The sequence below is a fragment of the Protopterus annectens genome, chromosome 5.part0 (genome assembly GCF_019279795.1).
Source record: "Protopterus annectens isolate FY-2018-M chromosome 5.part0, PAN1.0, whole genome shotgun sequence".
NCBI lineage: Eukaryota > Metazoa > Chordata > Ceratodontiformes > Protopteridae > Protopterus > Protopterus annectens.
Genome location: NC_056735.1, coordinates 1,488,877,853 through 1,488,890,352, shown reverse-complemented (window position 1 = coordinate 1,488,890,352; position 12,500 = coordinate 1,488,877,853). Strand labels below are relative to the sequence as shown.

The following is a 12,500-nucleotide window of genomic DNA, read 5'->3' as shown; positions in this document are numbered from 1 at the left end:
AACAGAAGCCTTTGCGTGAAACTGAGTGTTGTACAAGCGCTATCTGCCAAGGCGAGTGATAAGGACGTGAAATTGCAGGTGGGTGGTTTGTGTTTAAGGTCAAGGACCCCTGAATTATCCTTGAAACATGGTTGTCCTATTTGAAATTGCTTAATATAAATTTAAAGCTGTAGCGTTTTAAATAAATTGCATGCAGCCCACATCTCTAGCAAAAGGAAAGGACCACTGTATATACATCTCAACTACCCAGATTTTCTCAGAATGTCCAGATTTTTATCTCAGATTTTTGGTCTTTTCCTCAAAAGATTTGGTTTTCTAGCAAATCCTTGAGGAATGAAGCCACTAAATAATGACAAACATTTGAGTTCCTGACTTCATGTGTTTCAGAAAAGGTCCTTGCCCCTTTAGGCTTAAGAGTGGTATTTTAGTACCAGTAAAATAGACCGGACCAGTATATGCAACCAAAAATGCTCAGTAGAGGAAGGAAATGCACCAGAGAGAGACATCTCTCTGCATTAACAGTTAGCCAGAGTCCCGTTGAATCCCCAAGAAATATATAGTAGACACTCCAAATAACCTGTATACAGAATTTAGTTTCTCAGCCCGGTAATCTCCCAGTGAAGTACCTCGCGGGCGGTTTCGTGCAGCTTTGGGCAGGGGGTGGGCGTAGCTGAAATGATTGGCAGTTGTCCATCCAGAAATGTACAGAAGCAATACGCAGTACCTGAAAGTAGCCCCTCACAAGCATACTTTGTAGTTGCAAGAATTGCAGATGTAATAAGAGGATTTAAGAGTTTAATGTTAATATGCTGTGATTGTGATGATGCATCATTAACAATAACTGACAGTTCTGCAGCGCGTCAGTGTTCGATGGTTAGCACCTTATTAGCAGTACCTAAAAATAGCCCCTCACAAGCATTTTATTAGCACCTTATTAGCAGTTATTATTAACGTTAGATGACATGACAATGGTATAAGTGAAAACCATTTGTGTGTGCCACACATTACTAATCTTCACCCGACATGACAATGGAGTCTGCAGCTATAAAAGGATGGATGCTTTGGCAAATCTGTTTGCTAAATCCAGCCTTAACTACGAGAACGTCGCTGACATGAGCCGAATCAACGATACCTACCTTTCCTCCGTGACATCTTCCCTGCCTTCTGCCATTGCATTCCTGCAGTCCGTTGGCATTGTGCACAAGGAGAGACGCTGCCACCTCTGTGGCTCTAGGGCTTCTCTGGTTCGCCATAGGACATCCTTTGCCTGGATAACCTGCTCAAAATCCTGTACAGGTGGGCAAGAAAGCTGTCCATCTGCAGACTGGCAGCCACTTGGCAGTCTCCATCAACTTGGTGCTGGACTGGTATCAATTCCTACGGGATGTCTGCAGCTGGAAACTTCTGCAGGACCCAATGCTGCTGGGGGGACCTGGTAAGGAGGACCAGATCGACGAATGCCTGCTAGTGAAGGCAAAATACAATCGTGGAAGGGCCTTAGCCAAGATGGACCATTGGGTCTTTGGCATATATGACTGCAGTCTGAAAAGTGGATACCTCCGCTTTGTGTCCAAAAGAGATGCAGCTACTTTGATACCGATCATCAGACAGCATGTGTTACCGGGGACGGTGATAGTGTCCGATGAATGGGCTGCCTACAGGGGCATTCCTGAACTAGCAGGGATGAATTACACCCACCTTACTGTTAACCACAGTAAGAATTTCGCAGACCCTCACACTGGCGAACATACTAATGCTGTGGAGGCCATGTGGTCCCGATGCAAAAAACAACTGAGACAGATGAATGGGACTCTCCGACACATGTTGGACAGCCATTTGGATGAGTTCCTGTGGCGCGAGAAATACAGCAGACAAGATGATGACTTGTTTCTCTGCCTACTTGCACATATCAAACAGTACCAGGATTTGCATGAAGAGGAACTGGGTGGCCGTAAAGTGATGGTGCAATAACTTGTTTCTGAAATGGTGATTTTAACTTCTGCTGTCTGTTTTGATGGTGCAATAACCTGTAAAAAGTGATGGTGCAATAACTTGTTTCTGAAATGGTGATTTTAACTTCTGCTGTCTGTTTTGATGGTGCAGTAACCTGTTTTGATTGATTTACCGAAATTAAAGGAATGTTTTTTCCAACAATTACGTTAAATAAACTGCGTTTATTTCAAATACAATTGAATGTTTTTTTCAACAATTACGTTAAATAAACTGCGTTTATTTCAAATACAATTGAATCGTTCCATTCTGCAGCATTCAAAATAAATGTGACAGCAGACAGCTGTCAGGGTTACTAGGAGGCGGCCTTTGCTACTGTGTTTTTCGACAATTACATGACATTGTGAGTCTAGGAGGCGTGTCCGGGGCGGGCTTTGCTACTGCGCATCCTGCGAGGTACTTCACTGGGAGATTACCCTCAGCCCTTTATTATTGCATTCAAGTGCTACTTCTCCTGTAATACTAAGTAGCTCTTGCATGCAATAATAAGGACTGAAAAATGAAACCGTACTTACATATTATCGCAACCCTGAGCGAAAGCCGCAGTAATGAGTGAATGAAATGTTTTTTAAAGGTTTTGCAGATCTCTGTGGCTTTGTCTATATTTGACACAATAGAAAATCAGATTTTATTCATTTGTATTTTAGTCACAGTACATGAGTATCTGTTTAAAAGGAGTCTATATTATATAAACGAAGCATTAAAATGTCAACTTACCTTTGATCGACCCCTATTTCTCGAAACTGCACAACATCAAACCCTCAAATCAACGATTTCTTTCCTGTGGAAAGAAATCGGTAGCCCAAACACACACCGCATTACAACAAACACTATTAAAGTGGGGGGCTTCACCCCTCCCATACCCCCTTAACTAAATATACTAACTCCGAGATCGTACAACAGTCGGGAAAAGGGCAGATTTAAAAGAAGGGCCAATTGGTTGTTCGATGTTGTGCAGCTTTGAGAAATAGGGGTCGATCAAAGGTGAATCGACATTTAAATGCTTCATTTATATAATATAGACCCTTTAAACTTTTACGTGTGCATGCATCGCATGATTTCTGACAGACCACTTAAACCATTAATCACCCCAACTACTGATGAGAAATCCTTAAATTATGGTGAAGTAATTCACCACCTCAACTAATTAATAAGCACACCACGGTTCCTGAATGAAAGCTGATCGATCTGACCAGTCAGTGAGAAGAACTTACTTTGCAAACACAGTCCTAGTGTAGTGTAAAGATTGTAGTACTGTGGGTAGATGAGCACACATGAGTTCAACTTTTGTTCCTTGCATGCATGACAACAAGGTTATGACATTGTATTTACAGACTTGTTTTCACGAGGTGGAAAGGAGGTGGGCTACATCAATTCTTTTTTTTTTCAATAATATTTCTTTATTGTTTATTTTCAGTATACATCAATACACAAGAGTAAACACAGGTGATATATAACTGGTACAACAACAATATATATAGAACATATTTACACTATTTACATGAATGCTTTCATAGTTTCATAGTATGGAAAGAAATAAGAGTTGTTTTCTCCAGGGTTAGTACCACCAGGTTGGTATAATACTATATAATGTTATGATTTTGTTGTGTATGTTGTAAATGTCTTCCAAAATCAATGTTTTATGCAAGTATTATATTGAAAATTTGTTCCCAACGTTTCAAAATATTGGGATTTTTGTTTTGTCTGTTTATTATGTATTTGTGGGCTAGTATATGTTTTATTGCTAAGTTCCTAAAGTTATTCCATGTGATTTTAGATGGGGTCATCCAGTTGGTAGCTATGTAAAGCTTCATTAATAGAAAGATATTAATGAGAATGATTGCTTGACTCACATGGCTATCCCTACTATAGTAACATGAAATGTAGGATTCCAACTTTGAAAAGGAGTGTGTATCCCATTACGGGGCCTGTCACAACTGTGCTGCTTTATTGTTACAAGTTTGTAAGTATGCACAGAATTATGACAGTTTGCCCTCCTGGTTGCTTGGTACATGTAATGAAAATTAGATGCAGTAAGGAATGTAACATTCTCATCCCATGAAACCTTCACCACATATCTCACAGTGGCAGGAGTATGGCTTGGAAATGAGCCATTTGTCCTGTTTGGAATCTGGTTGCAATAATGCGCAAGTACCAGGGAAACGTATGTCTATCGGTTGTAGGTTCATAGGAGGCTGTTGGCCCTGATGCCTTTATAAGCCTAGCCAAGAGTTTAGCCCATGTTTAGACAAGTCAGCACCCAAAGCCCCTGTCCAGCAGGGACATAGGTGGAATCCCAGGGGTGTATTTTCTGTTTCCCTTCCAGTTATCCAGGTTGTGCTTAAAAAGGGATAATGAGGTACTCTGCTTGACATGGAGAGGGAGTCTGTTCCACAGATGGGGGAATCTCTGGGACACAAATCTGTCCCGCCAACAAGACCTATTGATATCACAGGCCAAGTTGAGGTCTCGCATAAAGCTTGCTCGAATGGCGCTTGACTTGCGGATATGCAGCAGTCCCATCAAGACAGGGTCTGAGATTGCCTTATATGCCAAACAGAGGTCACCCCTGAGGAGTGCCAAACAGAGGTCACCCCTGAGGAGTCTGTATGAAACTGAGTAGAGGGACAGGGCTTTTAGCCTATCTGTGTAGGGTAGATGTTTGAGGCCCTGGATTCTCCTGTTGAGGAACCTCTGTGGTCTTTCCAGCTGCTGCATGTGCTTCGCAAGGTACATGCCGAATGGAGCATTGTACTCAATAATTGGCATTATAAGGGAAGAATACAGGGATGTTATGACCTCTTTGTCCCTGGATGAGATACCCTTGCTTATGAGGTGGGCCATGTAGAAAGCTTTCCATACAACTAAAGCAACATGGTTGTCAAAAGTCAGGTTGCTATCAACCTGGGTGCCCAAATCCCTCACTACTGATTGTGTACTTGGGACATTGTTATTAATGTGATAACGTGGGGATGACATTCTCCCCAAAGGGGATGATGATGCATTTTTTGGCATTCCGCTTGAGGCCATGTTTCTGGCACCAGTCATTTGTTTGGGTGAGACAGTCTTGGAAAATGTCCACATCAATTGGGGAATTGATGACTACTCTCAGTCATCTGCAAACTTGGTCAACCATAGTCCACTGGTTTTGGCATGCACCTTAGAGAAGTATATCCCGAATAACAGAGACCCCAGGACCGATCTTTGGGGTATGCCACTCATTACAGGTTGACTGTGGAGTGTCTGCTATATATTTCTTGGGGATTCAGCAGGACGCTGGCTGGCTGTTAAAGCATAAAGATACCTCTCTCTGGTGTATTTCCTTCCTCTACTGAGCAGTTGGATGTACCGGTCCTGTCTATTTTACTGGTACTAAAATACCACTCTTAAGGTTAAAAGGACTAGGACCTTTTCTGGATACAGGTCTGCTTTCCCTTTGCGAGTACATCCCAACTTTTTCTGTTGTTCCTTTGGACATATTTTAGGCCAAAGGCTGTACTCGCAGGTCTGGGCCACCTCCATTGGATTGACTTCATATGCTTCAGAAAATGCATGCTAATGCAAAACCTATTATTCTAGCAACTTTCAAGAGTATGGGCCACCTCCATTGGATTGACTTCATATGCTTCAGAAAATGCATGCTAATGCAAAAACTATTATTCTAGCAACTTTCAAGAGTATAGGAGTAAAAATATGTCTGTATTTTTGGGCCTTTGTTCCCCCATTATTCTTGGAATTAAGCAGATTTTTTGCACTAAGAGGTTGATATACCACTGTTTTTTACAAAATTATTCAGTTCTGCACAGGGTTATCAAACTGTTCTATGTTTTCACAGATGTGGGCATTTGTTTCTTGCAGAAAAAATAGAAATATCTTGTACCTTAATGTTGTAGGCGTGTTTTTTTTTTTCTCCATGTACTGCAGAAAACTACTGCTATGTATGCAGTACTTAAATGTAGTTTGAAAATCACTAAATTTTAAATGGTGAAATGCATTTTGGTTGTCAGGACTAGCTAGCATGGATGGGGTTTGAATTCCACCATGACCACCAAATCTCACAACTGGTGGGCATGGATGAGGTTTGAAAATCATCCATACCTATCAGCTGTCCAGATTTTGGAGGCATGTCCCTCATTTGTTATCAGACTTTTGCTCCATCCCAACTAAAATCGGAAATTCTTTTGAGAGGTTCAGAGTTAATAGTACCAAAATATAAAAAGTTTCCCCAGTTTGAGGCTTTTTGTCCAGTTATTTATTTATTTTGCTTTGGCCATCACTGTGGCAGTAAATGTTTAGAGGTATAATAACCATTACTTTTACCAAATATCACACCCAGATACACATTGGGGTTTTAATCCCCAGCACCTCCAAATGTCACGACTAGATGGCATGGATGGAATTTGAATCCTGTCACTAACAACTGGTTGTGAAGGAAGGACCAAGCTGGAACCAAAGGAATGGTCTCTCAAGTCACACCACTTGTACCTAGCAGGTTAAAGTAAAGAAAAAAAAAAAAAGCACACACCTCTAATTAAATAATCTTCCAACATCCACACTCAAACAAGACTGCACATAAGCAGCTTACAGAGCTACCTAGCACCCCAGGGCCCTTTCTCACCACTCTTATCAGTGAGCTACACTGTTCTTCCAGTGCTCATTATCCATTGTACCTGCTTTTCAAACAACTTTTCACACACACACTTGCCAGGGAAGGTTAGCAAAATTCTCCAGTTGCCCGCAGCTTTATTCCTGACATGGTAGTACTGCTACTGCTCTAAATCTAAATAGGGTCAGACATCCAAACTCACCAACTGCTGGACCACTCTTGATTTAACTAAATGTAAATATATAAATAGTAGTATTTCACTGGTAGTAGGTTCAAGCGATGACACTACATTGGAAGGCAAGGACCTGAGCTTTATTAACCTACTGTGTTCAGTACCCTATCTTCAAATAATAAATACTAATGCATAAATATATAATAAAGGTCAGCCACTATATCTTGAAATGAATAAACTTTGCTTAAAACTGTAGGATGTTTACTACTACTCTGTTGCTTTCAAGGTGTAGATAAGGGCTAAGATTACACCACTACAAACAGAGGAGATATAGCTTAAGTGCACAGAGGAATGAAAAAGTGCACAAGGAATATCAAAATAAGTCGGTTGCACAGGACAGAATAATCTGCTTTACAAATTGCGAAAAGAATCTAGCACCCTGAGCATGAATAGCAAACATGAGTTTATTTAGGAACCAGACCGGTTTCAGCAACAAGCTTTCTTCAGTGGCTGATTTGAAAAAATTCAGAAGAGTCAAATATTTAGAAAATTTAAATAAGGTGATCTGACATCACTTCCTGAATATGTAAATGTAGCCACAAGCATTTAAATCATCAAAATAAAGTGACATATGACAGTGAAAATGTCTCAAAGATACAATATCAGGAAACTATATTACAAAAAACAACCAACATTAATAAAATAATGAAACATACCATGTAAATGCTGGTAAACCTGGTGACAAACATGAAGTATATATAATATGTAACCATAAACAATGGCCAAACAATCAATTTATATATAATATAAAAAAGTTGAAATACTGTGTAAATAACAACAGAATAATTCATTATAGTTTGTCATTAAGACCTGGTGGGAATAAGCCACCTAATTTGACTATCCATTTGGTTTCTTTGCTGTCCAATATTTTATGCCTCCTGTTTTATACATTCTGTTGCCAACAATTTTGTCAATGCAAATAAATGAAAATTGGACAGTTTTGTGTATAATAGAATGTTTATATAATGCATTGGTGGGTCTAGCATTTCTGATATCACCTAAATGTTCAGATATGCGAATGCGAAATTGTCTGGATGTTTGTCCAATGTAAAATGCCCTGCATGTGCATGTAGCTAAATAAATCACCCAGTCTGTGCTACAGTTGGCAAAGTGTTTGATGTCATAAATCTTACCTGTATTTTTACTGGTAAATTATTGTTGTAAAAACAAATTTGCAAAAGGCACAGTGACCACAAGGGTGGCAACCTGTTAATTTCTCACCTGAAATGGTGGTCTGTATCATGGAGGGTTGCTCTGAAGTGATTTTTTTGAAATGCGAAAAGTGTGATCCCAAAGTTTTCCCTTTCCTATAAGAAAACTGACATCTGTCGTCAAGCCATTTGGCTAGATGTTTGTTGTTGGTAAGTATGTTCCAATGATGATTGATTATGTCTTGTAGTTGATAAGTATTTCTGCGAAAAGTGGTGACTAGTCTGGGTGTCTGATCAGGTGATTCAACAGCCTTGGATTTGTAACATAACAGGGAATCTCTGGACAAGTTGGCAGTCATGTTAACTGCTGAGTGAATGTCCGAAATATGATAACCCCTCTCTGTAAACCTGTTAGACAGATCATCCTGACAACAATGAAGATCAAGGTTGGATGAACAAATTCTCTTAATTCTGATGAACTGTGATTTGGGTATGTTCTTGATGATGTGTTTCGGATGTAAACTAGAAGCATGTAGTAAACTGTTGTATTGTGGATATTTTCTATGTACTGTGGTACGTAGTGTGTTATCTGTTTCTCTAGATAGGTGTACATCCAAAAAGTCCATTTTGTGTGTGTCAAAATTGACTGTGAATCTAACACCCCATTTATTGCTGTTCAGATATTCAACAAATTCCTGAAGATATTCAGATCCTCCCTTCCAAACTAACCAGCAATCGTCCAGATAACGTCTCCAGATGTCCATATCTGGCAGATATAGGTTGTGCAATTCATTGTATATTATTTGATCTTCTATGTATCCCATAAAGAGGTCTGCATAAAGGGGTGCGAAAGACGCACTCATGGCAGTACCCTGTATCTGCCAGTAACAATTGCCTTTGAAGTAAAACACGTTCTTGGTAAGAACGTGTTCCGCCATGCAAATCAATAGGGTGTTGAATCCAGGACTATATATGTTGATCTTCTGTAACCAATATTCAAGTGCTGTTAGACCTGCCCAATGTGGTATACTGGTATATAATGATGTAACGTCTAAGGTACACATCATCCAATGCTCATCTAGTTGTGATTCCGAAACAATCTGAAGAAATTCCGTGGTGTCCTGTAGTCTGGCCCTAATATAACATAACTGTGGTTTGAGATATTGAGTCAAAAAGGCGGACAGAGGTTCGGTCAATGAACCAATGCCTGACACTATAGGTCTCCCTGGAGGTGTGGAATATGATTTATGAATCTTGGGTAGTAAGTATAGGTATTGCTTGGCTGGGTCCTGAACAGTGAGATGATATTTGGATTTGGTACTGATAATGCCTTCATCAAATGCAAGTTGCAAAAAATCATCAATTTCTTTTTTGAAATTCGGCGTGGGGTCAATGGGCATATGTAAATAGTGCTGAGTGTTGGACACTTGTCATTACCACAATGGCCCCACCCTTGTCTGCAGGAATGATGGTGATGTCAGTATTATTTTTTTTCAAAACAAGTTTATTGTTTTAACATATAAGAGAAATATCATAACAATTTTATACAAATAATTAAAAATAGGTATTATTATAATATTCAACAAAACAACTAAAGTATTTACAAAGACATCCACTACAATCAAATCAATTAATTAAACTAAAATACTGTGCTATTGAAATTAGAATTTTTTTAACAAATTTTGTAAATTATCCCATACAATAAAATGTAATGTTTTTCTAGTTGTTCTCATTCTAATTGTGCTTATTTCCATATGACACATTATATTCATAACATTTTTAAATTCATTGAACGAAGGAGGTGTATCTGAAATCCAATTTCTAGTTATTATTTTCCTAGCCACTGCTAGGATAGACCATAACAAGGGAAGCTTAATCTTTTTAACACATTGAGGTACAGGTGTGTTGAATAATATAAGAGACTTAGAAATAATGAAATTATCTGTAAAAAGAGCCTGCAAAAATTCATTAATTGACTTCCAGTATTCTTTCAACTTCATACAGTCATAAAACATATGAGCCTAGTCAGCATTAATTTCTACATTACATCTCTTACATAGATTATCTTTATTATTAATTTTATTCATCATCAAAGGTGTATAAAAAGATCTATGTAAAAATTTCCATGTATAAAGTCTCCAGACAATGGAAGATGTAGTTCTATAAGCAGATTCCAATATATATTGTTTATCTTGTTGAGTTGGTGGGTCCCCATTAATAGAGGTGAAATAATTCCAGTATGAATCTACATTGTAAAAAGTTTCTTGTCTGATAATTTTATGTATATATGAAAGTTTACCTTTATCAGAAACTTTATGCTGTAAATTTATTATCAAGTAATCAATCAGTTTTGGAATAGATTCTTTAACTGTTATAGACATTAGATCTATTCTATCAATGAGATGTTGTCTAAAGATCTGAACCTCTAACCAGCAAGTTTCTCTTAGATCAAATTCTTGTTTTAAGAAATCTAGATTTTTAACTTTATTATCAGATATCAGCTGATACCAGTACTTTAGATTATTATCTATAGCTAAATGAGCTCCTTCAGAAGTAGATGACATAAGCATACCCTGAGTATAAATTATAGGAATACAATAAAATTCCATTCCCTATACTTAGGGTGCATGAATATAAAGTTACGATAACTAATAATAATATTTAATGGGTAACAGACCATATGTTTAGGTGTAATAGGTGAAGTACAAAATTCCTTTAGCAACCACAACATGGAGTTATTTATAATCATATTTTTATGTGTTAAGGAGATTTTCATGAAGTGCATACTAATTAGCTCCCAATAATCTTTCCATTTTGACATATGACCGATCTATTAATAAAGTAATAACTTTTATAATAGAAGAGATAATATATAAATTAAAGTCTGGAAAAGAAATACCCCTTGAGACCAGCTATTAGTATGTTTCTTTAATGCAATCCTAGGTCTATTAGGTGCCCATAAGAAATTTAACATTAGTGTATTCAGTTTCTTGATAGTTATTTTTGTAGGTGAAAGTATTATTGATTGTATTAAGTATAAAATCTTGGGGAATATTATCATTTTAATAATTGTAAGTCTCTCCTCCATAGTAAAAAACATATTATTCCAGGTATTAAAAAGATTTTGTATATTAAGAAAACAGGTATTATAGTTATTATATATAATAGATTTAATATCTTTAGATAGTATTATACCTAAATAAGTTATCTGACCTGAGTTGGGTATATATTTAGTAAAATCACTAATGAGAGTATTTTTACGTGTATATATAGGTAGTATTTTAGTTTTGTCTTCATTGAATATTAAACCAGAAATACTTTTAAAATTCATCATTTTATCAAATAAAGACTGCATAGAAGAATTAGATCCTGCTGATGTAATTAGAACATCATCTGCAAAAGTTGAATTTTTGATGTTGTATTTTCTTCTATTTCAAAACCCTCTATGTCAGTACTGTTTCTAATCAAATTAGCCCAAGGCTCCATTACTAAAGTGAATAATAGTGGAGAAAGTGGACATCCTTGCTTTGTACCTTTAAGAATGGGTATTTTTGTGAAACATATGTTCCTACCTTAATATAAGCCAGCGTTCCTTTGTATAAATGCTCAATTAAATTTACAAATGCATCAGAGAAATTTGTGCATTTCAGTAAGGTAAACAGATAGTCCCAACTTACTGAATCAAATGCTGAACCTATATCAAGACTAATAAGTGTTAAATCTTTCTTTTCCTATTTGCAAAATCAATTAATGTTAAAGTTCTTCTTATATTATCAAAAGTATTTCTATTTACAATGAAGCCCGTCTGATCTATGTCTATAATGCCGGGATAATTGTCTTCAATCTATCAGCAAAAATACTCATAAACATTTTATAATCAACATTAAGTAATGAGATGGGTCGATATGAAGAACATCTAGTTGGATCTTTATTAGGTTTTAAAATTGGTGAAATAAATGTATATTGCCAAGATGGGGGGGGTTATTAACTCAGTTTGGGCCAGAATAAAACCTTATGTATTAATGAATATGTAGTTTTAGAAAGGATTTTATATATCTCTGGTATAATACCATAATTACCCGGTGCTTTGTTTGATTTAAGCTTATTTATTTGTGTAATAACTTCTGTATATGAAATACTCTTGTCCAATAGTTTAATCTGTTGTTTATTAAGCTTTTTATTCATGTTTGTGGTTATAAACTCCTTTATTTTATCTTTAGGTTCCATGTTAATGTTGTTATGGTTAATCTTGTGAAAGTGATTTCTAAATTCATCCAGTATTTCTGGTATACTAGAAACATTCTTCTTTTTCCTTAGAGAAAAGATTTCTTTGATATGGTTTTGTTTATTCAATCTTTTGTTTTATTTTTAAGTCTATGTAAGTATTTGGGGCTTATTGAATAAGACAAAACTTGTATTTCTCTAAAGTTATTTTAACTTTATGAGTTAAAATTTCTTTGTATTTCTCATTTAGTTTGTTTATTTCTTCAATAACTTTCTT

General features: G+C 36.9%; 1 protein-coding gene across 1 annotated transcript in view; it reads left to right on the top strand.

The window, feature by feature from the left end:
• NARS2 (asparaginyl-tRNA synthetase 2, mitochondrial) overlaps nucleotides 1-12,500 on the top strand; it is a 1,353,496-nt gene that overhangs the window by 355 nt on the left and 1,340,641 nt on the right. Inside the window, exon 1 of the mRNA XM_044072015.1 lies at nucleotides 1-78. This exon is cut by the window's left edge and continues 355 nt beyond it. Within this exon, the coding sequence (XP_043927950.1) occupies nucleotides 1-78 (78 nt within the window). The remainder of the gene's footprint in view (nucleotides 79-12,500) is intronic.